The sequence below is a fragment of the Eumetopias jubatus genome, unplaced genomic scaffold (genome assembly GCF_037043125.1).
Source record: "Eumetopias jubatus isolate StellerSeaLion01/CBP00866 unplaced genomic scaffold, mEumJub1_p1.0 scaffold_13, whole genome shotgun sequence".
NCBI classification, from domain to species: Eukaryota; Metazoa; Chordata; class Mammalia; order Carnivora; family Otariidae; genus Eumetopias; species Eumetopias jubatus.
This window is the reverse complement of record NW_028274819.1, coordinates 55,619,932-55,647,670: the sequence shown is the minus strand read 5'-3', so window position 1 is coordinate 55,647,670 and position 27,739 is coordinate 55,619,932. Positions and strand designations below refer to the sequence as shown.

The window sequence follows — 27,739 nt, the reverse complement described above, 5'->3', positions numbered from 1 at the left end:
GTTCTTCAAGCTGAAAAAAAGGGATGCTAAGTAGTAACAAGAAAACATACAAAATTCTAAAACTCATGGCTAAAGGGAAATACATAGTTAAATTGAGAATACTGTATTACAATGGTGGTGGGTATTTCACTTATAAATCTAATATGAAGGTTAAAAGACAAAGTATTAAAAATAAATATAACTATAATTTGTTAATGGATACACAGTATAAAGCTACAAACTGTGACATCAAAATTGAAAATGAGGGGCGCCTGGGTGGCTCAGTTGGTTAAGTGACTGCCTTCGGCTCAGGTCATGATCCTGGAGTCCCTGGATCGAGTCCCGCATCGGGCTCCCTGCTCGGCAGGGAGTCTGCTTCTCCCTCTGACCCTCCCCCCATCTCATGTGCTTTCTCTCTCATTCTCTCTCTCTCTCAAATAAATAAATAAAATCTTTAAAAAAAAAAAAAATTGAAAATGAGGTAGGGGAGGGCGCCTGGGTGGTTCAGTTGGTTAAGCGACTGCCTTCGGCTCAGGTCATGATCCTGGAGTCCCGGGATCGAGTCCCACATCGGGCTCCCTGCTCGGCTGGAGTCTGCTGCTCCCTCTGACCCTCTTCTCTCTCGTGCTCTCTATCTCTCATTGTCTCTCTCTCAAATAAATAAATAAATAAAATCTTAAAAAAAAAAAAGAAAATGAGGTAGGGGAGCTTTTATATGTGTTTTAGGTTATCACCCTAAAATAGGCTGTTATAAATACGTAAGCCTTGTGGTAACCACAGAGCAAAAGTGTATAGTAAATATATAAAATATAAAGGAATTGAAACAGGCCACTACAGTGAATCATCAAATCATAAAGGAAGAGAGCAGAAAGGAACTACAAATCAACCAGGAAGCAGTTAACAAAATGATAGTATTAAGTTCATGCCTATCAATAATTGTTTTAAATATAGGTGGACTAAAGTCTCCAACCAAAAGACAGAGAGTACCGAATGGATAAAAACACAAGACCCAATTATATGCTGCCTACAGGAGACTTTAAGGACTTACAGGCTCAAATTGAAGGGATGGATAAAGATACTCCATGCAAGTGGAAACCAAAGGAGAGTTTGGGGTAGCTATTGTTACATCAGACAAATAGACTTTAAGCCAAAAACTGTAACAAGAGGTAAAGAAGGTCATGATATAATGATAGTTGGTCAATTCATCAAGAGGATATAACTGTAAATATTTATGCACCCACCACCGGAGCAGCTAAATACATAAAGCAAATGTTAGTAGATCTGAATGGAGAAATAACAGCAATACAATAATAGCAGGGAACTTTAATGTCCCACATCCCACAATGGATAGATCATCCAGACAGAAAATAAGGAAATACTGGACTTAAATGACACAAACCTGATGGACCTAATATATATACATATATATATGTATATATATATATACACACACACATAGAACTTTCCATCTAATAGCAAAATACATATTTTTCTCAAGCACATATGGAACATTCTCTGTGATAAATCATATACTGGGCCATAAAACAGTTATTAATACATTTAAGGAGATTAAAATAGCAGGCATTTTTTTCTGACCACAGTAGTGTGAAATTAAAAATCAATTACAAATAGAAAACTAGAAAATTTACAAATATGTGGAAATTAAACAACATGGTCCTGAACAACCAGTGGGTCAAAGAAGAAATCAAAGTAACTTGAGACAGAGGAAACTGGAAACACAATATACCAAAAGTTATGGGATGCAGCAAAAGCAGGTCTATGAAGAAAATTTATAGCATAAACGTGTACATTAAAAAACAAGAAAGATCTCAGGGCACCTGGGTGGCTCAGTTGTTGGGCATCTGCCTTCGGCTGAGGTCATGTGGGATTGAGCCCCACATCGGGCTCTCTACTCGGCAGGAAGCCTGCTTCTCCTTCTCCCGCTCCCCCTGCTTGTGTTCCCTCTCTCGCTGTCTCTCTCTCTGTCAAATAAATAAAAGCTTTAAAGAAAAACAAAAAACAAAGATCTCAAGTTAAATAACTAAATTTATACCTCAAGGAACTTAGAGAAAGAACAAACTAAGCCCAAAGTTAGTGGAAGGAAGGAAAGAACAAAGATCAGAGTAGAAATAAATGAAATAGACTACAAAGACAATATAAAAGATCAATGAAACTAAGAGCTGGGTTTTTTTTTTTATAAACTGTTAGACTTATGAAGACAAAAAGGACTTAAAATTACAAATGAAATTGGAGACATTATAACTGATACCACAGAAATACAATCATAAGAAACTACCATGAAAAATTATATGCCAACAGATTGGAAAACCTAGAAGAAATTGGTAAATTCCTGGAAGTATGCAACTATCAAAACTGAACCATGAAGAAACAGAAAACCTGAACAGACTGATTAAAGAGATTGAATGAATAATCAAAAACCTCCTAGCAAACTGAAGTCTAAAACCAACCAGATGGCTCCACTAGTGAATTCTACCAAACATTTAAAGAACTAGTACCAATCCTTCTCAAACTCTTCCAAAACATAGAAGAGAAGGGAACACATCCAAACTCATTTCACAAGGCCAGCATTACCTTGCTAGTAAAGCCAGACAAAGACACTACAAGAAAAGAAGATTATGGGCTAGTATCCCTGATGAACATAGATGCAAAAGTCTTCAACAAAATAGCAAATACACTCAACAGTACATTAAAAGAATCATATACCATGATAAGTAGAATTTGTTCCAGGGATGCAGGAATGGTTCAACATCCACAAATCAATAAATGTGATACACTGTATTAACAAAATGAAGGATAAAAGTCATATGATACTCTCAATAAATACAGAAAAAGCATTTGACAGAATTCAACACCCATTCATGATAAAACCTCCCAACAAACTAGGTATAAAAGCCATGTACCTCAGGCGGCTGGGTGGCTCAGTCAGTTAAGCGTCTCTTGGTTTGGGCTCGGGTCATGATCTCAGGGTCCTGAGATCAAGCTCTGAGTCAAGCTCCATGTTCCAAGTCTGCTCCTCTCCCCACTCTCACTCTCTCTCTCTCTGGAAAAAATAAAATCTTAAAAAAAAAAAAAGAAACAGTGTACCTCAACATAACAGAGGCCATACATGACTAGCCCACAACAAACATCATAGTTAATGATGAAACACTGAAAGCTTTTCCTGTAAGATCAGAAACAAAAGATGCTTGCTCTCACCACTTTTACTCAACATGGCCTTTTAATGTGCCATAGACAGTAGAATAAGTTCAAAGAAGTGTTAATTGAAAAATTATTAAAAGGGGAGGACTGAATACTGAACAGTGGAGATCTTCATAACTTTAAGTGTGTGCAGTGAGGGGGAAAAAGTGAGTGAGGGGGAACAATAAATAGCAAATGATATGTAAAATGCCAAGAAGTAGAGCTTCAAAAAGGAGCAGTGCTCAGGAGCTAGAGAAACCCTGTGGATTAGGAAGTTGTTAGTTGGGTTGTAGCAGTTAGGGAGTTGTTCTCACCTTTGAGAGAGAGATTTCTATAGATCAGTAGTTCTCAACTGAGGGGCAGTTCTCTCGTACTCCCAGCCCCATGGCACATTTTGTAATGTCTGAAGACATTTTGGGTTATCAAAATTAAAGAACTACTGGATCAGATGTGTAGAGGGATCTAAAATGTACAGGATAGCTCCCAATGACCAAGAATTATCTGACCCACCATATAAGTAGTGCTAAATTTGAGAAACCCTGCTATAGATTAAAAAAAAAAGTGATGAAAGGAACATTTATTATGTTTGTTCCAGGAAACGTAGGAACATGATCTAATTTGAAGGTAATAATTATGTGCTACTCTCTTGAGAAATTAAGGGAATGGGGCACCTGGCTGGCTCAGTTGAAAGAGCATGCGAGTCTTGATCTCACGGTCATGAGTTTGAGCCCCATATTGGGTGTAGAGATTACTCAAATAAATTAAAAAAAAAAAGAAAAAGAAAAAAGGGAGAGAGTATAGCAGCTAGGATGAAAGGGAAGCAAAGTCGAAAGAATAACTGAAATGCTTAGCACGGTGCCTGGTACATATAATAAATATTGCTTTTTTGATTAATAACATGTTCATTAAGAATTCAGTAAGTTCATTTACAGATGTCTATTCAGTACCAGGTATTTTAGGAGAAACAAAAATGAATGAAGTATACACATACTTGTATGCTTATATTCCTTATTAATTTACAAACTTTTTGTAAGTAGGGTTTTTGTTTTACTTATTTCTGTATCACACATGGAATTAATCTTGCCATAAATAACGCTAAATACACATATTTTTGCTTAATGGAAGAAGGCATATTTATGAATTCTTCACAAAAACAGCATGAGCATTCAACTTATTGAATTATAGTTAATTCTTTACCTTCTTTTCCTCCCTGCTAGACCATAAGCAGTGCAAGAGTAGAGCAAGTTAGTTTAACCATCTCTGTATCATTCAAGACCTAACACCATGCCTGGCACATAATAGGTGCCCAGAAAAGAAAAATGTAAATGAATGAGATCATAATCAGTGTCAGTAGTGTATTTTTGAATACTAGCTGTTGGCATCCCAGAGGAGGGAGAATATAATATGAGAATATTTATCAGGTAGTCTTCTATCTAATGTGAGTCTTCTGCATAACATATCTTCTTTCATGTTTAGAACTTTAGAAAGTTTTCAGTTAGAAAAATATAGCTCAACTGAAACTTCTTTTAATGTCCTTCTGCTTTGTTTTTCTTATATCTGCAGTGCTGAATTATCCCAAGGTCAGTACTGGAATGGGCTAGGCTCTCCTCCAGATTCCCCATCTCCTGGGAGTGATGTGTATTGTAGCAGTGAGCTGAATGATCCTCAGTATGACCAGAGTCTCCTGGAGAGCTTATTTTACACAGCACCTGTAAGTAATTGAATCTGCAGCTTTGGAAATTAGAGAACAAGACTATTAATAATATTATTAGGTGCAGGCATGTTACCACTTGCCAGACAGAAAGCTGTCCATTTTACATATGTCATTTTACAGATGAGACAGGCCTAGCAAGGTTAAGAATTTTAGGGGTGCCTGGCTGGCTCAGTTGGAACAGCATGCGACTCTTGATCTCAAGGTTGTGAGTCTAGCCCCACATTGAGTATAGAGCTTACTAAAAAGAAAAAAAAAATTGTGTTTAGAGAGAGAGAGAGGATATAAAATGGGAATAGAAAGAATGACCCGTCTAGAGAAGTAATTTGTGCACAAGGGATCTCATTTGAACTGATGAGAATTTATGTGGAAAAGTCATCATCAATAAGGCAAGCTAGCATATTGCAACCAGTCTGTGAAAAACTTTGAATGTCAAGTGAGGAGAAATGACATGATCAAAATGGTGGTTAAGGAACGTTAATCCAGCAATGATGTAGGGAGCTAGTAGGGGAGAATACCTGGAAGCAGATAGGAAACCATTGGGTTATTGGAGGTGTGTAGGAGAGTGGCAGCAATGGGATTGGAAAGGAAGAGATGAATTTAAAAGATACTATGAATTATTAGGATTTCATGACTTCCTATTTTAAAAATCATCACTCATACTCTGTTACTTGTGGGATAAAAGAAGAGAAAATTTACATTTATTACACATTTTTGATGTGCTAGGGAATTTACGTGTAATCTGTTATTTTTGAGTACTGTGCCAAATGTTTTAAATTCATTATTTCATTTAATTTTTTCTAGCCCTGTAAGATATTGTTATCTTTTACATATCATGATATAGACGCTTATAGGTATTAACTAATTGTAATTAACGACATCATCTCATAAGCCTTAAGTATGGCATTAGAATCTAATTTTGACTCACTTCCTTAACCTTATCTCCCACATTTGCCCTTTACCCTTCAGTCATAGTGATTGTCTCATCACTCCCCAAATATTCTAACTCTTTTTTTATCTTTATATTTTTTGCTCATACTGATCCTTTTACTTTGAGTGTTGAAATACTTTTATACATCTGGTAAACTCTATTCTTCAAAAATCAACTGATCACCTCTGTGAAGAAACCATCCTAGACTTCCTCAAGCAGAATTTATTGCCTGGATGTCCACAGGATCCTGGGACATTCAGGCAATGTTGTAGGATACAGTTCCTCAAGAAAAAGAACACATCTGCATTATCTTTGTATTACCAGTACAACAAAGCCTGATGGATATTGAGTACTCAGTGAGTACTTAGTGAATAAAGGAGTGAGTTTACAAATGGCACCAAGTAATCCCCCATGCTATTTGAACAAAATAATTTTAGAAAAGATTTGTTGATGGGAAGGAGTGAACCAGTAGACCATGATGCAATGGAAAGATCAAGGAGTTAGAATGCACATGTCCTTCCCCAGGGTTTGATATTCTTAATATTGAATAACATCCGCAGCTTAGAAATTCAGCATTATTAGCCTGTGCTTTTGGTTCCTAAAATTCTTAGCTTTTGAACCATCTAGTTTATATTTACTCTAATTTCCTTCAGGCTGTGGACCCATTTAGATTTTGAATGCCTTGTCTATAACCATTTTTAAAAGCTGCCACTTAATAAAAACCTAAGAGCAAAAAGCTTTGTAATTTCATCTTGAAAAAGTTGTACTTCTTCCTTGAAGGACATTCTGATCATGCTTATTTAACTGTTAATTTGTTACCCTTGTCATAGGTCAATACAGTGTACAACCTGAGATGCTGAAAAAAGGGAGTGGAGGTGATAAACTTTAAAATGACATTGGATTAGGGACACCTGGGTGGCTTAGTCAGTTAAGTGTCTGCCTTCAGCTCAGATCATGGTCCTGGGGATTGAGCCCTTGCATTTAGTTCCCTGTTCAGCGGGGAGCCTGCTTCTCCCTCTCCCTCTGCCTGCCACTCCCCCTGCTTATGTTCTTTCTCAAATAAATAAACAAAAAAATCTTTTAAAAAAATGACATTGGATTCCTATCTGCATTTTTTTTTATTTTTTATTATGTTAATCACCATATATTACATAATTTGTTTTGGTGTAGTGTTCCATGATTCATTGTTTGTTCATAACACCCAGTGCTCCATGCAGAATGTGCCCTCTTTAATACCCATCACCAGGCTAACCCATCCCCCTACCCTCCTCCCCTCTAGAAACCTCAGTTTGTTTTTCAGAGTCCATCATCTCTCCTGGTTCGTTTCCCCCTCTGACTTACTCCCCTTCATTCTTCCCCTCCTGCTATCTTCTTTTTCTTTTTTTTTTTTAAATATGTTGCATTATTTGTTTCAGAAGTACAGATCTGTGATTCAACAGTCTTACATAATTCACAGCGCTCACCGTAGCAGATATCTTCCCCAATGTCTATCACCCAGCCACCCCATCCCTCCCACCCCCGACCACTCCAGCAACCCTCAGTTTGTTCCTGAGATTAAGAATTCCTCATATCAGTGAGGTCATATGATACATGTCTTTCTCTGATTGACTTATTTCACTCAGCATAACACCCTCCAGTTCCATCCACGTCGTTGCAAATGGCAAGATCTCATTCCTTTTGATGGCTGCATAATATTCCATTGTGTATATATACCACATCTTTATCCATTCATCTGTCGATGGACATCTTGGCTCTTTCCACAGTTTGGCTATTGTGGACATTGCTGCTATAAACATTGGGGTGCACGTACCCCTTCGGGTCCCTACATTTGTATCTTTGGGGTAAATACCCAGTAGTGCAATTGCTGGATCGAATGGTAGCTCTAATTTCAACTGTTTGAGGAACCTCCATACTGTTTTCCAGAGGGGTTGCACCAGCTTGCATTCCCACCAACAGTGTAGGAGGGTTCCCCTTTCTCCACATCCCCGCCAACATCTGTCGTTCCCTGACTTGTTAATTTTAGCCATTCTGACGGGTGTGAGGTGGTATCTCATTGAGGTTTTGATTTGGATTTCCCTGATGCCGAGCGATGTTGAGCACTTTTTCATGTGTCTGTTGACCATTTGGATGTCTTCTTTGGAAAAATGTCTGTTCATGTCTTCTGCCCATTTCTTGATTGGATTATTTGTTCTTTGGGTGTTGAGTTTGATAAGTTCTTTATAGATTTTGGATACTAGCCCTTTATCTGATATGTCATTTGCCAATATTTTCTCCCATTCTGTCGGTTGTCTTTTGGTTTTGTGGACTGTTTCTTTTGCTGTGCAAAAGCTTTTTATCTTGATGAAATCCCAATAGTTCATTTTTGCCCTGGCTTCCTGTGCCTTTGGTGATGTTTCTAGGAAGAAGTTGCTGCGGCTGAGGTCGAAGAGGTTGCTACCTGTGTTCTCCTTTAGGATTTGGATGGACTCCTGTCTCACATTTAGGTCTTTCAACCATTTGGAGTCTATTTTTGTGTGTGGTGTAAGGAAATGGTCCAGTTTCATTCTTCTGCATGTGGCTGTCCAATTTTCCCAACACCATTTGTTGAAGAGACTGTCTTTTTTCCACTGGACATTCTTTCCTGCTTTGTCAAAGATAAGTTGACCATAGAGTTGAGGGTCCATTTCTGGGCTCTCGATTCTGTTCCATTGATCTATGTGTCTGTTTTTGTGCCAGTACCATACTGTCTTGATGATGACAGCTTTGTAATAGAGCTGGAAGTCCGGAATTGTGATGCCGCCAGCTTTGCTTTTCTTTTTCAGTATTCCTCTGGCTATTCGGGGTCTCTTCTGGTTCCATACAAATTTTAGGATTATTTGTTCCATTTCTTTGAAAAAAGTGGATGGTATTTTGATGGGGATTGCATTGAATGTGTAGATTGCTCTAGGTAACATTGACATCTTCACAATGTTGGTTCTTCCAATCCATGAGCATGGAACGTTTTTCCATTTCTTTGTGTCTTCTTCAGTTTCTTTCCTGAGTATTTTATAGTTTTCTGAGTACAGATCCTTTGCCTCTTTGGTTAGATTTATTCCTAGGTATCTTATGGTTTTGGGTGCAATTGTGAATGGGATCGACTCCTTGATTTGTCTCTCTTCTGTCTTGTTGTTGGTGTATAGGAATGCCACTGATTTCTGTGCATTGATTTTATAGCCTGCTACTTGACTGAATTCCTGTATGAGTTCTAGCAGTTTTCGGGTGGAGTCTTTTGGGTTTTCCACATAAAGTATCATATCATCTGCAAAGAGTGAGAGTTTGACTTCCTCTTTGCCGATTTGGATGCCTTTGATTTCTTTTTGTTGTCTGATTGCTGTGGCTAGGACTTCTAATACTATGTTGAATAGCAGTGGTGAGAGTGGACATCCCTGCCGCGTTCCTGACCTTAGGGGAAAAGCTCTCAGCTTTTCCCCATTGAGAATGATATTGGCTGTAGGTTTTTCATAGATGGCTTTTATGATATTGAGGTATGTACCCTCTGTCCCTATACTCTGGAGAGTTTTGATCAAGAAAGGATGCTGTACTTTGTCAAATGCTTTTTCTGCATCTATTGAGAGGATCATATGATTCTTGTTCTTTCTTTTGTTAATGTATTGTATCACGTTGATTGATTTGCAGATGTTGAACCAGCCTTGCAGCCCAGGGATAAATCCCACTGGGTCGTGGTGAATAATCCTTTTAATGTACTGTTGGATCCTATTGGCTAGTATTTTGGTGAGAATTTTTGCATCCATGTTCATCAAGGATATTGGTCTGTAATTCTCCTTTTTGATGGGATCTTTGTCTGGTTTTGGGATCAAGGTAATGGTGGCCTCATAAAATGAATTTGGAAGTTTTCCTTCCATTTCTGTTTTTTGGAACAGTTTCAGGAGAATAGGTATTAATTCTTCTTTAAATGTCTGATAGAATTCCTTTGGGAAGCCATCTGGCCCTGGGCTTTTGTTTGTTGGGAGATTTTTGATGACTGCTTCAATTTCCTTAGTGGTTATAGGTCTGTTCAGGTTTTCTATTTCTTCCTGGTTCAGTTTTGGTAGTTGGTACATCTCTAGGAATGCACCCATTTCTTCCAGGTTATCTAATTTGCTGGCATAGAGTTGCTCATAATATGTTCTTATAATTGTTTGTATTTCTTTGGTGTTGGTTGTGATCTCTCCCCTTTTTCATGATTTTGTTGATTTGGGTCATTTCTCTTTTCTTTTTGATCAGTCTGGCCAGGGGTTTATCAATCTTGTTAATTCTTTCAAAGAACCAGCTCCTAGTTTCGTTGATCTGTTCTACTGTTCTTTTGGTTTCTATTTCATTGATTTCTGCTCTGATCTTTATTATTTCTCTTCTCCTGCTGGGTTTAGGCTTTATTTGCTGTTCTTTCTCCAGCTCCTTTAGGTGTAGGGTTAGATTGTGTATTTCCTATCTGCATTTATATTAGCAAGTTTTTTTTTTAATTTGAAACCAAGTAAGTATAACACTGTCTTCTCTCTTTATTTTGCATTTTGTGATAGAAAGGGCTGATCAGTTGATTGTGGTAAGCTACCTTTTCTCCAAGTAAAATTTAATTCCAAGGGACTTAACAACTGGTTCCCCATTAAGAAAATTTGTGACATAATAAACAGTTCATCTTAGCAAGAGTAAGAGTAGATTAAATCACTTAGTAGTATGGAGTGGTGAAAAAAGGTGGAGTCTTTGCATCCATATAGTTAGGTGACATTGTACCATTTTGCCTCAAACTGTGCTAGAAAGATAGGCTTTAGAATCTGCCTTTGGTACTAGATACGTAGTAGATAGTAAATAAGTAATGATTGTTATTATTGTTAAGAATTTGAAAGAAGAGTCTATTTTCATTTATTTTCTTTGAACCGAACTTGTAGGTTATTTTTATATACCAGGAGAAATGTGGGATTATCTCCCTGGCATCATTTATCTCTTTAAAAGAATGATATATGTGCAGAGAAGAATTTGATTACTTTTAGAGAAATGTTTTCATTACCACTCTCCCTAAAGCAATTTTTTTAAGTGCCTCTCTTATTGTTTCTTCTCCCCATAGAAATCTGATAGCAGCATCAGTGATTTCTTCAGTGAAGATGATACTGTCCCTTCTAAAAAAATGAACAAGTCAAAAGCTCTTGCCAAATCTCCTAAGGTTGTGGAGTCAAATGATCTTAAGTTGAAGAAAAGCGCAACAGGCAAGAAAAATAGGTGAGCCTCTCTGTGATGACTTATTTAGAGGCAAAAGCAAAGGAAATTATTTTCACACGATCTCCTAAAGTAAAAAGTAAATGATCTGTTTTTGCCCAACACTATCACCCTGGTTAAGTGAATTACAATAGTTCACTAAGTATTAAGTCTTTAAAAGTGTAATGATATGAAAAGATGGATACAATAAAATAGTTGAGAAAGCAGAATTCTAGGTTGAATGTGTGCTGTACTACACTGTAGAAAATATGCATAAAGAAAGCAAATGAAATGGAATACACAGAAGTGATGATAGTAGTTATTTAAAGTAGTAGGTTAACTGAGGTGTAATGTCTGTAGCCCATGAAAGAAAACCTAATTCTTTAACATCAGTTTCTGTACTTACGTGGAGATAAGCCTTTACATTGAAGAATGGTTTTACTTTTTTTTAAATTTCTTTCACTGTGGGTTAGGACCAGAATTCTATTGATTAAAGTCATTTCTGAGTCCTTGATAACTTGTGAATTAAGATACTTGTTCCCCTTCCTCTTTCCTCTTATTGCCTGTGCAAACTAGATCCTTTCATGTTGGGCCTCGGACTGTCTGTTTCACTGTCTATATGAACCCCTTTCAGAAATTTGGTTGAACAGCAAATGATACCAGAAACTCCAGAAGATGCCCAAGGGATGACACTAAGTGTGGATAAATTGGCCCTTTTGGGTAGAACACATTCAGTCAGAATCATCATCGAAACAATGGGAGTTCCTCCAGATAGTCCTCAGATGACCTCTGGACAAAAAAGTTTTTCTGGCAGACCACCTAAGCTGACAGCAACAAAAAAGCGGTATGTCTCTAACATGGAAGAGCTAAATTTGACATTTCTGGAAAGTGTGTGGTGGTAATAGTAATAATAAAATAAATAATTGTATAACATTTTATGATTTATAAAGTACTTTCATATGAATCAGTCAACAAAAATGTAGTGAATTCCTTACTGGGTTTCAAGGCCAATACTAGGTAAGTGTGAGAATAAAGGAAATTGAGACCCTTACTCTGTTGTTATATACTTTACAGTCAGCACAAGACAGACACATTTAAAAGGCTGTAGGATGCAAAATAGGTATTTTATATTAAAAATGCTGTGGAAAATTTATAGACGTACTGTGATCATTTTCCATCTTTTACAAATATCAAATCATTGTTATATGCCTGAGACTAATATAATGTTATATGTCAATTATGTCTCAATAATAGATAGATAAATGGATAGAGTAAGTGAACTATGTGAGCACAAGGAAGTTCTGCCTGATAGGATTGGTGAAGGCTTTCAAGAGAACAGATGGGTCCCCTGAGGATCTGAGGTCCTGAAAATAGGACCTTGAAAGATATGTAGGATTGATTAGATAATAAATACATTTGTTTGTTATTTGATGTATGTTTTAATCACTTTTTTTGGTTTTGGTTTTTAGCACCTTCTTTGTGGAATATCACTTTCCTGTGGGCTTTTCTAAAGGTGGATTGGGAAAGACAGCTTTGATCACCGAGGTTGTTCGACTCGCCTCCAGTAAAATTACAGATGGAAGTAAGAGAGAGACTAGTTGGCTGTTCCTTAGACATTTTTGCTGTGGAAGAATTTTTCAATCCCTAAATATTCATCTGATTTTTATGGTACCACAGAATCATAGATTTGGAAAGAATTATGAAGTGAATCTATCCTAGTTCTTTTATTTTATAAGTGAGGACACTGGCCCAGAGGTGCTATGACTATCCTGATGCAGGGCAGCAGGGCAGTAACATACCTGAGACTAAAATGCAAAACTCCTGATGCTTAGAGCATGTTTGCTCAACTATTGCCTTTTTTTTCCCCTTTTTTAAAACAACTTAAGATATAATTCACATATTATACGATTGAACTATTTAAAGTGTTCGTTGAACCCATTAAAGAATTCCGTGGTTTTTAGTATATACAAAGAGTTTTGCAACCATCATGATCTAATTTTAGAACATTTTCACCCCTCCAAAAGAAATCCCTTTATGCATTAGCATTCACTCTTCATTTTCCTGTCTCCACCCCCACCCGCACTAAACAACCCCTAATCTATTTTCTGTCTATCATTTTACTCATTCTGGACATTTCCTATAAATGGAATCATTAAGTATGTGATTTTTGTAACTGGCTTCTTTGACTTACCATAATATTTTCAAATTTGATCTATGTTATAGCATGTTTCAGTACCTTTTTCCTTATTGTGGCTGTATATTTCATTGTATGGCTATACGACATTTGGTTATCCATTCATCAGCTGATGGGCATTTGGGTTGTTTCTCCTTTTTGGCTATTGTGGATAATGCTTTTATGAATATTTGTGTACACGTTTTTGTGCGGATATATGTTTTCATTTCCCTTGGGCATATACCTAACAGTGGAATTGCTAGGTGATATGGTAACTATATGTTTTAACTTTTTAAAGAACTGCCAGACAGTTTTCATCAGGTGCTGCACTATTTTACATTCTCAGCAGCAGTGTATGGAAGGTTCCAGTTCTCCACATCCTCACCAACCCTGGTTATCTTTCATTATTTTTTATTGTAGCCATCTTAGGGGTTATGAAGCAGTATCTCACTGTGGTTCTGATTTGCATTTCCCAATGACTAATGATGTTGAGTGTGTTTTCCTGTGCTTAGTGTCCATTTGTATATCTTAGAGAAATGTCTGTTTGCGATTCTTTGCCTATTTTTAAGTTTTTATTACTGGGTTGTAAGAATTCTTTATGCATCCTGCATATAAGGCCCTGATGAGTTACATATTCTGGATATGAGACCATTGTGAGAGCTATGATTTTGAAATATTTTCTCCCATTAATGGGCTGTCCTTTCAGTTTTTTTTTTAAGATTTTATTTATTTATTTGATAGAGAGAGACACAGAGAGAGGGAACACAAGCAGTGGGAGTGAGAGAGGGAGAACCAGGCTCCCTGCTGAACAGGGAGCCCGATGCGGGGCTCAATCCCAGGACCCTGGGATCATGACCTGAGCTGAAGGCAGACGCTTAATGCCCCTGTCCTTTCACTTTCTAAATACTTTCATTTATAGCACAAATGTTTTAAATTTTGCTCTAGTCCAGCTTATTTTTTCTTTTGTTGCATGTGCTTTTGGTATCATCCTTTTTTTTCTATTTGAAGTATTCCTAATACAAAAAAGTAAAAGGGTAATATAATAAACATTTATGTTCCTGTCATCCAAGGTTATATAACTTTTCTTTGCCTTGGTTATCCAGTTTGATCTGTGAACGGTTCGTCAGTGTTGAATTCCTTCTCTGGGAGGTAGTTTAAGGAGTAAGAGATACGGTCCTAATTCTGCTACGTGTAATTCAAGTAACTTTCCTATACAGCATGGTTTTGCTTTGTTTTATTTTTTTTAACTAGATATAATCCATTCCCTTGATTCAAAATCTCTGTAGGCAGTGTTGTAAATTTTATATTATTCCTAAGATATTTCATGCATATATAAGCAAATATGTTTATCCTTTTTTGCCCTCCCATTTTTATCCAAGTATTAGTGTACCTTATGCACTGTTCTGTACCTTGTCTTTAACAGTGTATCTTAGTAATTTTTTCATACCAGGACATAAAGAACTCAGTCTTCCCAGTCCTTTATGACCACATAATATTCCCTTGTATGATTATGCCATAATTTAAACACCCCCTTTATTGATTAATATATTACTGTTTAGGTTGCTTTCAGTCTTACTGTTAAAAACAGTGCTTCACTACTGGGTATTTACCCCAAAGATACAAATATAGGGATCCGAAGGGGTACATGCACCCCAATGTTTATAGCAGCAATGTCCACAATAGCCAAACTGTGGAAAGAGGCAAGATGTCCATCGACAGATGAATGGATAAAGAAGATGTGGTATACACACACACACACACACACACACACACACACACAGACACACACACACACAATGGAATATTATGCAGCCATCAAAAGGAATGAGATCTTGCCATTTCCAACGACATGGTTGGAACTGGAGGGTGTTATGCTGAGCGAAATAAGTCAATCAGAGAAAGACATGTATCATATGACCTCACCGATATGAGGAATTCTTAATCTCAGGAAACAAACTGAGGGTTTCTGGAGTGGGGGTGGGGTGCGAGGGATGGGGTGGCTGGGTGATAGACATTGGGGAGGGTATGTGCTATGGTGAGCGCTGTGAATTGTGCAAGACTGTTGAATCACAGATCTGTACCTCTGAAACAAATAATGCAATATATGTTAAGAAAAAAAAAAGAAGATAGCAGGAGGGGAAGAATGAAGGGGGGGAAATCGGAGGGGGAGACGAACCATGAGAGACGATGGACTCTGAAAAACAAACTGAGGGTTCTAGAGGGGAGGGGGGTGGGGGGATGGGTTAGCCTGGTGATGGGTATTAAAGAGGGCACTTTCTGTGTGGAGCACTGGGTATTATGCACAAACAATGAATCATGGAACACTACATCAAAAACTAATGATGTAATATATGGTGATTAACATAACAATAAAAAATTTAAGAAAAAAATAAAAAAATAAAAACAGTGCTTCAATAGAAAACTTTTGAACATGCATCATTTCTCATTTGATGTGAGTATATCCAGTACAAACATTAAAATTACTTATTTGCTCTTTTTTTTACATTTTTTAAATTTAAATTCAATTTAATTAATATATATTGTATTATTAATTTCAGAGGTTGAATTTAGTGATTCATCAGTTGCATTTAACACCCAGTGCTCATTGAGATACCCTCCTTAATGCCCATTACCGAGTTACCTCATCTCCCCACCTCCCCTCCCTTCCAGCAGCCCTCAGTTTGTTTTCTAGAGTTAAGAGTCTCTCATGGTTTGTATCCCTCTCTGTTTTTATTTTATTTTATTTTTCCTTCCCTTCCCCTATGTTCATCTGTTTTGTTTCTTAAATCTTACATACGAGTGAAATCATATGATATTTGTCTTTCTCTGACTGACTTATTTCATTTAGCATAATACCCTCTAGTTCTATCCATGTCATTGCAAATGGCAAGATTTCATTCTTTTTAACAGCTAATATTCTAGTGTGTGTGTGTGTGTGTGTGTGTGTGTGTGTGTGTACACATACCACATCTTCTATTTTATCCATTCATCTGTCGTTGGACATCTGGGCGCTCTCTGTATTTTGGCTGTTGGGGACATTGCTGCTATAAACATTGGGGTGCACGTGCCCCATCGAATCACTATGTTTGTATCCTTTGGATAAATACCTAGTAGTGCAATTGCTGGGTCTTAGGGTAGCTCCATTTTTAACTTTTTGAGGAACCTCCTTACTGTCTTCCAGAGTGGTTGCACCAGTTTGCATTCCCACCAACAGTGTAAGAGAGTTCCCCTTTCTCCACATCCTCGCCAACATTTGTTTTTTTCCTGTGTTGTTAATTTTAGCCATTCTGACCAGTGTGGGGTGGTATCTCATTGTGGTTTTTGTTTTTGTTTTTTCTCATTGTGGTTTTGATTTGAAAACACTTTTTTTACTAGAATATGCTGTTTCACTTTCCCCATCACCTTAAAAGAAGAATTGGGACATTTAAAATTTTTCATATGTTTACTTCTGGCATATGCTTAAATTATTGACAGCAATAGAAGCTGCTCTGGAGGTTTGTTCAGAGCATTCAAGAATGTATAATTGATCCTGTTGGCTGAAAGTATGTTTAAGGAGCTTTAATATGCTTAAAACTTATCAAACCCCCACATGCAAGGAAAAATGTTAGATCTTTTTCTCAGGCCTTCCCTTCTATCTCCTTCAACCTGTGTGATATCTGATGAGTTTCTTAAAACTTCTTTGAGCCTCAGTTTCCCCATCTATAAAATTGAAATACAGCAAGGATACAGTTCTGATATGTATGAGTTTCAGTTAACATAGTACCTGTAAAGCAAGGACACAAGGGATTGATGTACAGTCAAATGGGACAATGAATGTAAAAACATTAAACTCTAAAATACTGTGTAATTAATAGTAGTACACATTTACTGGGCACTAATCTACATGCCAAGAACTCTACTCAGTGTTTTATATCATTAACCATTTCATTGATTTTCATACCACAACATAAAAAGACTCAGTCCTTTATGACTGTCTCACTCATAAAACACAGAACAATCAAGTAGCTTGTCTGAGATCATACAACTGGTTTACTAGTGAACTAGAATTTGAACCTAGAACATTTTTTTTAAGATTTTATTTATTTATTTATTGAGGCGGGGTGAGTGGGGGAAGGGGCCTTAGGGAAAGGGAGGGAGAGAATCTTAGGCAGGCTCCATACTCAGTGGAGCCCGACACAGGACTCAATTCCATGACCCTGAGATCATGACCTGAGCTGAAATTAAGAGTCAGATATTTAACCAGCTGAGCCATCCTGGTGCCCCTGAATATAGAACATGTTTTATTCCAATGCATGTGCTCTTAATCTGTATTGCTTTTCAGTTATTATTATTGTTGTTGGCCACAGTGGTTGACTTCTCCCCGTGTCCTTCTGAAAAAGATCATATGGGAAGTGTGGAATAAGCCTCAAGCCAGGAATTGGAAGACAGAGCTCTAGTTTTGTTTATACCACACACTAATTGTATGAGCTTAAGCAAAATCACTTTTTTCATCTGTGGGCCTCTTAACAATAACATAGTTTGGACTAGGTATTTTCAAGATAACCTTCCAACTCTTCTATTTTCCTCCCTTCCAACTCTTAAAAAAAACTTCTCTGGGACATTGTTTAGCAATTTATTTACAGTTTATCTTATTATTGCCTTAACTTGCTTTTAATAGTAAAAAAAAAGAAAAAAGAAAGCCGTGAGCTTAAGAAACAGAGAATTATGTGAGAAATATATAGTACAAAAACGTACCTAGGTGGTGAGGAAAATTCTGAGTGAAATAGAGTTCTGTTTGTACAAAAAGGATTTTTCAGTATCTAAAGTGTTTTTTCATGTTACCTCAGTCCTTCCAACACCAATGAGGTGTAGGTATTATCTTATTTCCCTTCTCCTGGTAGAATAATCAGGTAAACTGGTCCAGTGGGTGCGGGCTTCCTGGGCGGAGACCTTTTGTTTACAGTTCTTGTGTATGGATCCAGATTACAAGACCCAGATCTTATTTATGAGTACCAAGAGAAGTATAGGGTCAAGAATTAAGATGGCAAAGATGAATAAAATTGATCAGTACACCAAAGTGATCAGTTTGAATGAATATCAGAGATAGTAGTTTTCTCTGTAATGGGGCCTTTTGTGAGGGTTTTCCAGATCCTTTTTAAGGGTAGAGAAATGAATGAACAGGAAGATCATTTTGCAGGTGGGAAATTGTGGCCGAGCTGGTCACTAGTAAGTAATAGAACTGGAGCTTGACCTTATATTCTTTGATTCTAATCCCAAATTCTTGTTTCTTTTTTTAAATCTTTTAAAGCCCCATAGCTGTGAGCACAAACTCAAATACTACTTTATCCCATTTACACTTACTATTACAGCAAAAATCCTTTCCCTTCTGTCTAAGAGATAGACATGCCAACTAACATCAGGACCTGGTACCTTGTATGAATGTGACAGTAGGAGTCCCCTAGTCTTCAGCCAAAAGATAAACTTATTTTCATTACAGTTTTTTATTCAGTTCTTCTCTTCACTTATGCCTCATTGTCCCACTGCCAGCCCACGCCCTTCTTTTGTTAATACCTACCAACTTGTCTTTTCAAAACAACAAATCATATTACCTTACAGCCAGTGAAGACCTCTCTTTTCACATCCTGTAGCAAAACTAGAGCAACATAGCATTGCTTGTCTTCTCTGTACTATACCCAGGGTTTTCTCTTTGTCTCTGCTCCTTCAATCCCTACAACCCTAACACTTTTGTGAAATTATGCTTACTAGATTTCTTTTTTTTCAATATTCAGTTATTTGAGAGAGAGAGTGTACAAGCATGGGGAGGGGCAGAGGGGGAGGGACAAGCAGACTCCCTCCTAAGCACAGAGCTCAACTGACTGCAGGGTTCAATACCAGGACCCCTGAGATCATGACTTGAGCAGAAGTCAGACGCTTAACAGACTACGCCACCCAGGTGCCTGACTATATTTCTGAAAGAGATTTTAGTTAGATCAAAAGGGAGATAGGTGGTGTCAAAGCATGGATTGATGATGGCTCTAGTTGGGTGGCCTGACATGTGCTTATGTGTTTGGTTCTCCTTACAGTGGTGAACTTCCAGCAACGATTTGTGTTTCCAGTACAGTTTAGTGGCCCAATGATAGAACACTGGTGGAATTCCAACCTCAGTTTCCAAATTTACACAAAGAAAACCCCACAGAAAAAGGTACCTCAATTGATTTTTGACCTTTGCCTTACCATTTATACTAGGGAATTAGTATAATTAATTACACTAATTAACTATTTAATTAATATACTTTACATTGAATCACCTAGCTAATGACTTCTTTCTAATAAAAGAATTGCATGAGTTTTTGTCAGAGAACTTGAGAAAATATTTCTGAAAAGCAAAAATTGTCTATAATCCCCTCACCAAGAAATAACTTTGTTAATATTTATGTTTCCCCTTTGTTTTTTCAAATGATTACAATACATGTGTAAATCTTTGGCAGTATTAGGATAATTTTGTATACAGTTTTTATCCTGCTTTTTTAAAAATATAACATTATCTTTATAAATGTTTGAAGATTTACTATATATTACTTAACACCCTATTTTTACCAAACATTATAATAAATACTGTTCATATTTCAGACTTTTATAAACATTGTTTTAATGAATACATAGTATTGAATTATAGCAGTGTGCTATAATTAACTTAATAATTCCTGATTATTGGACCTCTGGTTATTTCTAATTGTTAATATTTAAAATATACATATTTGTGTATAAGCTTTTTGTGTATTTGTTACTTCTTTAGTGTAAATTCTCAGAAGTGGAATTACTGGGCTAAAGAGTGGATATTTGAAGCTTTTAATATTTACTGCCAAATTTGCTGTCCAGAAGAACGTTGCCAGTTATATTCCCAGCTTCACAAATTTATGATAGCCTCTGTTTCTCCATAACCTTGATAGCATCAGATATATTAAGTTTTATAATTTTTCTAGCTTAATGACAAAAATTTATGTCATCTAAATGTTATTTTTTATTTTTAATTGTGAGGTTGAATACTTTTTGTAAAGAACTAACTCTTAAAAATAGAAAAAGATTATCTTCCAACCTCTTGGTGACTCATGAAACCCTCTATAATCTTCTAGAGAGAAGTAGTGAAACCCAGGATGGGGACCAAAATATGGCAGAACATAGGTTGCCACTTAAAGTTGCTTCAGTCAAATAGTTAAGCTATTTACTTCATAAAGCATGGCTTCCCTTCTAAGCTGTCCTTTGTTGTCAATCCAGTTAAAATCCCCTGTGTCTTGTCTTTAACCTAAATTTTTTTCTCTCTTTCTCCTCTCAGCCAGAAGTCATTGGATCTGCCTCACTGCCTTTACGAACTGTCATTCAGTCTGAGTTGCTTTCTTTCAGTAACCAGCTTCCAGTGCAACAGAAGAATGGTCAGACTCCACTGGGCCCCCTTAAGGTACATAGATATACATTCAGGTAGTCAAGTATTTACGGAGCATGTATTACTGGCTAGCAGTGAACAAGAAAATCAGGGTCTTTCCTCTTGCAGCTTCTATTAAAATAGGGCAGCAGAGGGGCGCTTGGGAGGCTTAGTTGGTTAAGTGTCTGCCTTCGGCTCAGGTCATGAACCCGGGTTCCTGGGATGGAGCCCCACGTCAGGCTCCCTGTTCAGCGGGGAGCCTGCTTCTTCCTCTCCCCGTTGCTTGTGCTCTCTTGCTCACTCTCTCTCTGACAAATAAATAAATAAAATCTTTAAAAAAAAAAAACAGGGCAGCAGAATTGCTGTGAAGGAAATAAACAGTACAATGTGAAAGTGAATACCTGGAAGGCAGTAGGGGATGGTGGTCAGAGAAGGTGTAAGAAAGTGACATTTTAAGTAAGATTTGAAGGAGAGGAAGAGGCCACCAAGTAAAAAGTAGAGGGAAGATCATTCCAAAGAAAGGGAATAACACATGCAGAGGCCCTAAAGCAGGAATGTTGCCATAGGATAGCGAGCCAAGAGGGAGAATGGTAGAAAATAAGACTGGACAGGCAGATGGAAAGCGTATAATTCAGAACTTTGTAAGTTTACATGAATGGTTTAGATTTTATATTAAGAGCCAAGAAAGGACATCAAAGTGTGAGAGTGACATTTGATTTACATTTTTTAAAATTTATTTATTTGGGAGGGAGAGAGACTCTGAAGCAGACTTCACACTGAGCATGGAGCTCAGTGTGGGGCTCATTCCCACGACCCTGAGATCACAACATAAGCCGAAACCAAGAGTCAGATGTTTAACCAACTGCACCACCTAGGCACCCCTGATTTACATTTTTAAAAGATAACTGTATGGAGAATAGATTGTAGGGGACAAGAAGAAAAATAGAGACATTAGTCCAGAAAAGAGAGAACTGATGGCTTGGACTAGAGTAGTGGCAGTTGAACAAGGAGAGAAGTGACTGAGTTTGTGGCCTGGTGGAATGAATTCTGATGTATAATTCATTGGAGAGAGGGTTCTTTCCTCGTCTTTAGAAGCTATGGGATTTCTTAGGTGGCAGAATTTGAATGTGTGGCTTCAGTATGGCTTTGTCTTACTATTCTGGTGATGTTTTAAAATAATCACAGCCATACCTATGACATTTCCATCGCTCTCCATTATCCAAAAGACAAAAATACAGGGCTCACCATAAGGCCCAAGCCTATCACTTACAGCTTTCCTACCAATAGCCATGTCAAACTATGTAAAGAATCAGTAAGGTATCATGCTGGTTTATACCTCCATGCTTTTGATCTTGACTTTCATGCTTCTGCCTCTTCTTGGAAGCCCTCTCTGTGTACTTCCTGGTCTTCTTGATAATAAATACCATTTAGTTTTAAAGACTGGTGTGATTGTCATTATGAAAAATTAACATCACATTACCCTTCCACTATCAAAGTTTTATTTTTTGTTTGCCTAGTTCATTCTGGACTGCAAGGTTAAAATCAGAAAAGAGGAATTAATGGAACTGATGGACTAGAAATTGTTTCTGTTCTGGCTCTGTTGAGAGAAGTACTGTTCTAGATAGATTGCTGTCCATATTCAATATTGTGAAAGAACTTCACTGTGGGTTTTAAGTAAAGGGAACAGCAAGTCCCCTTTATCCCTAATGACTTTAAACTTAGCGAAAAATTGCAAAAATAGTACAAAGAACTCACATACCCTTTACCTAGACTCACCAATTACTAACATTTGTCACATTTGCTTTATAATTATCTACCTCCTGTCTCTTCCTTTCTCACTGTCATTCTATCTCTGCATTCTCCCACACACCAACCCACAATTTTTTTCTGAACTATTTGAGAATATGTTATAGACATCATGCATCTTCCCCCCTAAATTCTTGTATTTCCTAAGAACAAGGACATGATCACACACAACACTGTACAGTTATAAAAATCAACTTAACCTTGATAATGTCCATAGGCCATATGCAGAGTTCACCAATTGTGCCAATATGTCCGTTTATAGAATTTTTTTTTCCAGTCCAGGATTATCTATTACATTTGTCATCTCTCTCTAATCTCCTTTAGTCTGGAACAGTTTTGTAACCTTCCTTTGTCTTTCAGTACTTTGATATTTTTTAAAACATAAGGCCTATTATCTTGTAGAATGTCCTCCATTGATGTTTACCGGAATCAGTTATCACTATAATGATTGTAAGATGATGATTTTCTAACTCCTACCTTTCTTATGTTTTTACTAATTGCATTCTACTATGCAGAAGAGTTGTCCTTTTTCCCATATTTACTTACATTGATATAGACTCATGGATTTTTACATTATTCAGTAGGTTATAATCCATTACTATTATTATTCATTTTAATGCTCAAATTGTCCCAGACTTGGCCAATATGAGCTCCTTTGATTGAATTCTGTATCCTCTCTCCTTTTGATATGTCTCCATCCTTTTCTGAGAACTATTTTCCAGCAGAAGATGATGTTCCACGTTCATCTTGTATTATTGATAAATCACCTGTCTAGCTTTTCTTAATCCTGATAAGGTAATGTACATACAGTCTATTAGTGTTCTTACTATTATGGTATTTGAGAATGAGTTAATTATTTTCTAACAATCTGATTTGCCTCTAGCTCCAAAATTCTGATTCTGATTTCAGAAGACATACTTGCTAACTCTTTTCCTTTTGTGTTTTATAGGTAACTGTAGAGCTTGTTATAGATAACAAGGATTTCACTGGTGTGAATACTAAATTAAGGAGCAGCGCCCAGCATAGCCCATGTGCTCTTGCAAGTCCAGATAAGACACTATCAGAACCTGGTCAATATGTTACCTGTACCAAAAATCCAGAGAACCTAAATCAAATTCAAAAAGAAGCTGCAAAGAAAGTACAAAATTTGGTGCTCCCCAACCCAAAGTCACCAAGCCCTGTTGCACCAAATCCTCCAACCTTCATGGCTGTGCCAGCCTCTCACAATTTAGCACATCAGACAAATGGGTCAACAAAAGAGACTGCTTTGCTGTTGCATGTGCTGTTGATGGTGCCAGATGGGAAAGATTTCATTACTGGAGAATCTGACAAACAACCACCGTGCAATATTTATTTAAATTGCAAACTTTTCAGCACAGAGGAAGTCACCAGATCTGTCATCGCATGGGGCACAACACAACCAGTCTTTAACTTTTTTCAGGTAACTGTATATATCTTAACCTTCCATATCCATTAGGGATCTATGGGGGCGGAGACAAGTAGGTTTCCCAAATCATAATTCCATTATAAAAGAAACCTAGAATGTTCAGACTGGGAGAGACCTTTGTAATTATCTGCCATGCAGATCCATTCCCACTGTGGGATTGGAAGAGGAAAAGACATTGTCAACATTTTAAAACTTATATCTTCATTTCCTTCTGTTCTGTCTCAGTTGAGATGGTTTCCCGCTGTTTCTTTTGCCTGAGTTCTGAATTCTATTCCTTTCTGTTTCCTTTAGAACTAAACTTTCCCCCTTTTCTGTATCTCCAAACTCTTCTTTTAACTCTAGTTAACTTTTTTATATATTTTTTCTCTCCTTTATTCCTCTACTATTTCAGTACTTATCTTGCTTGATTTCTTTGTAGAATTTGATGCTATTGCTTCAATTGTTTCCTTTCTTGATTTTTGTAACTCTACTCCCTTATTTTCTTCCTGAATCAACAATGGTTCTTTTTCAGTCTGTGGGCCGGTAGGAAAAGAGTGGTTACCACAGCACTTCTTTCTCCCTTTCTCTTACCTTTAATTATTGGTGCTCCTGTTCATTGCTCCTTGGCTCTCTTCCAAACCAACCCTCTTTTCCCAAGGTCACTACTTCTATTCCCATAGCTTCAGCTATTGTTTTTATGAAGATAACTTCCAAATCCATACTTCCATGTAGGCCAGACATTTCTGTTCAGGTTTCTGATCTCTCTGTCTAGCTGCTGGTCATCATCCCCAGATGTCTCCAAAGCACTTTACACTTGGCTTAGACCTAATGCGCTGCCTGGCATATCGGAGGTATTCAATAAAGATGTCTAAATGAAAAAAGGAATTCAAATGTGTCCAAATCTGAATTTATTATTCCTTCCAAATCTGTTCCACCTCCTCCTGTCTGCCCTAATTCATATTGGAATCTACTCAGAACCAAAGTAGAACCTGAAAGGTATCCTTGACTCTTTATTACATAATTATTCACCAAATCCAACAGATGCTGTTAACTTAATTATCTCCAGAATGAATCTTTGTACCTCAACTAAGTTGCCAGTGCTTTCATTCAGGCCCTCTTTCTCATTCCAGATGGTCTTCAGTCTAGTCTGTTTCTGGTCTTTCCCTGTCCATTCCTTTTTGTACCAGTAGGAATGATCTTTCTAAAACATTAACCTGAGCATTTTCCTCCCCTGCTTTAAACTTTTCAGTGATTGCCCGTAGCCTTCAGAATAGAGTCCAGATGTTTGGTGTGAACGACAAGACCCTGTAAGAATGGGGCGCTGGGTGGCTCGGTCGTTAGGCGTCTGCCTTAGGCTCAGGTCATGATCCCAGGGTCCTGGGATCGAGCCCCGCATCGGGCTTCCTGCTCCGCGGGAAACCTGCTTCTCCCTCTCCCACTCCCCCTGCTTGTGTTCCCTCTCTCGCTGTGTCTCTCTCTGTCAAATAAATAAATAAAATCTTCAAAAAAAAAAAAAAAAGACCGTTTAAGAACTTACTGTCTTCCCTTCAGAACTCTTCCCTTCACACTAGGTAGTGAAACTATGTTCAGCTACTGGAGGTTTCGTAAACGTTCTCTTTCCCTACTGCTGTGTCTTTACATGTGCTTTTCCTTCTGCCTTGCAATTCCTTCTCAGCCTTCATGACTCCTATTAGGCAGAGCTTTCTAAACTAGTTAACTTTTTTTTTTTAAGATTTTATTTATTTATTTGAGAGAGAGAGCACATGAGAGGGGGGAGGGTCAGAGGGAGAAGCAGACTCCCCACTGAGCACGAGCCCGATGCGGGACTCGATCCTGGGACTCCAGGATCATGACCTGAGCCAAAGGCAGTCACTCAACCGAGCCACCGAGGCAGCCTATACTAGTTAACTTCTGCTTATCCTTAAGCATTTAGGGTTACTTTCTGCCAGCAGCTTTCTCTGAAATCTATTTGTAGGTTAGGTTGCTGTGTTTTCACTTATTTTGATTTCACAGAACAGAAATGTGCTCAGGGTACCTTATGTAATTGGAGTTTCTTTGATGGATACAAAAGTAGGTCAGCTCAGGTTCTCTGCTCTTCTGATGTCTCCCTCTCATCTTGCCGTACATCATTTCTGGTTTCACCCTTTTTCCTTTCACGTTTCCTATTGGTTTCATCCTGGGGCTTATCTCTCCTGTGCTGATGCAGTTATACTACCCTTCAAATTGGTGGGCCCTTGATTCTGCCTTTAATTTAACTGACTGGCTCTTGGCTGCAGATCTCTGCTTCTCTTTGTGGCTTTTCCCTTCTCTTTCAACTACCAGCTGACTGGCCAGTTCTCGAATAATTTTACATTGAAAATCCAGTTGAACATTGGGCTTGTTATTTACCATGACCTCGGGTTGGGCAGAGCTTTTTGCACTAGGCCATACCATCCAGCCAGTAGGATTGGCTGCTCTTTGATTAGGTGCTCAACCCTTGTCTAATCAGTAGCCATCTTTCTTTCAAAAACATCTGGGGGGGTCGGAGGGGCAGAAAAAAAATCTGTCAGAGGGGTTTACAAATGGGTCATTTTGCCTTAGAAAGGCTTGGATGAGGCGATGAGGCAAGCAGGCAGTGATTGACATGTCCATCAACCTTCTCTGTGTCCTCAAAGCCCTGTCTATATGAGCTTTGTCATCAGAGAACTCATACCATTTTGTATTTGGCCTTTATATATTGGTCACTTACACTAGACTGGCTTCTCTTGAGGATACAGAGTGGGTTTTATTTTAATGTCTTCAGCTCCTAGCACTGTGCAGGGCTTTCAGTTCAAATTGGGCTTTCAGTTCGTACTTGTTAAATAAAAGCATAGATTAATCCTTTGTCTCAGGTGTGGGTTTTTATTTTTTGTTTTTTGATTGCTCCTCTCCCCAGGTGATTCCTGTCTCTCTGTCTTCCAAATACCTGGAAAGGCTGAAGAACAATGTGATGGTAATTGAAACATGGAACAAGTTGCGGAGCCCAGGACAGGACAAGTTGCTTGGGCTGGTGAAACTCCCCCTCCATCAGTTTTACATGTCATTCAAGTAAATAGGATCTTTTGGAGTATTCTTTACTTTACATCTTTATCTTTATATAGACTGAAGAGGAATTCTTTTGGTTTGCAAAAATGACTAGCCCAATAATACCTTGGAGGACTTTTCTCAATTTCACCACAGTCGCTGCACTTTCTCCTCTGTTAAAACAGTTTTACAGATACTGCTTACCATGTTTCAGGCCCTATGCCAAGAACGTTACATACATCAAGTCATTTAATCCTCACAACAGTTTTCTAAGGCAGGTAATTTTTATTTCCCCTATTTTACAGATGTGTTAACAAAGGCACAGAGGATTTAAATAACTCGTTATATATATTGTAAGTAGTAGAACCAGGGTTAGAACCCAAAGAGTTCTACTGCTTCACCAAGAAGCTCTACTGCCAGAGGTTATCACCTCACAAGACTAATGGTTTAGTTCTGTCACAAAAACGTTAGTGCTGTTTACTTCAGCTATTTGCAAGATTTCTATACTGAGTATTGTCTTTTGGACCTTCACATTTGATCACTGTACCTCACTTTTCACTGTGCAACACCCCCATAAGGTATTGATTTATCTGAAGGTTATTTCTGTCCTCACTACAGACTGTTCATTTTTTCTTTTGGTTCAAGGTACTGATTTTTAGTTATTTTAGCACTGACTTCTTTCCTAACAGCCTTCTTATGGTTCTGTGTTTTAGATGCTGTTGTTTTACATTTTACAGAGATCTCTTTTGTTGGCACAGTTTCACGGGAGCCTTTCTATAACCCCAGGAGGTATTATCATTATCCCCTTTTCACAAATGAGGAGACTTATTCTTTGACTTGCAGAAGTCAGCCTCTCTGGCTTTCTTTTC

At 37.7% G+C, this 27,739-nt stretch overlaps 1 protein-coding gene across 3 annotated transcripts in view; it reads left to right on the top strand.

Annotated features, from left to right (window-relative positions):
• C2CD3 (C2 domain containing 3 centriole elongation regulator) overlaps positions 1-27,739 on the top strand; it is a 139,446-nt gene that overhangs the window by 34,701 nt on the left and 77,006 nt on the right. For all 3 annotated transcript variants that reach the window (XM_028115976.2, XM_028115975.2, XM_028115978.2), the window contains exons 8-15: positions 4,741-4,888; positions 10,897-11,048; positions 11,659-11,868; positions 12,494-12,606; positions 19,260-19,378; positions 20,510-20,632; positions 23,352-23,843; positions 26,743-26,894. In XM_028115976.2, the coding sequence (XP_027971777.2) occupies positions 4,741-4,888; positions 10,897-11,048; positions 11,659-11,868; positions 12,494-12,606; positions 19,260-19,378; positions 20,510-20,632; positions 23,352-23,843; positions 26,743-26,894 (1,509 nt within the window). The remainder of the gene's footprint in view (positions 1-4,740; positions 4,889-10,896; positions 11,049-11,658; positions 11,869-12,493; positions 12,607-19,259; positions 19,379-20,509; positions 20,633-23,351; positions 23,844-26,742; positions 26,895-27,739) is intronic.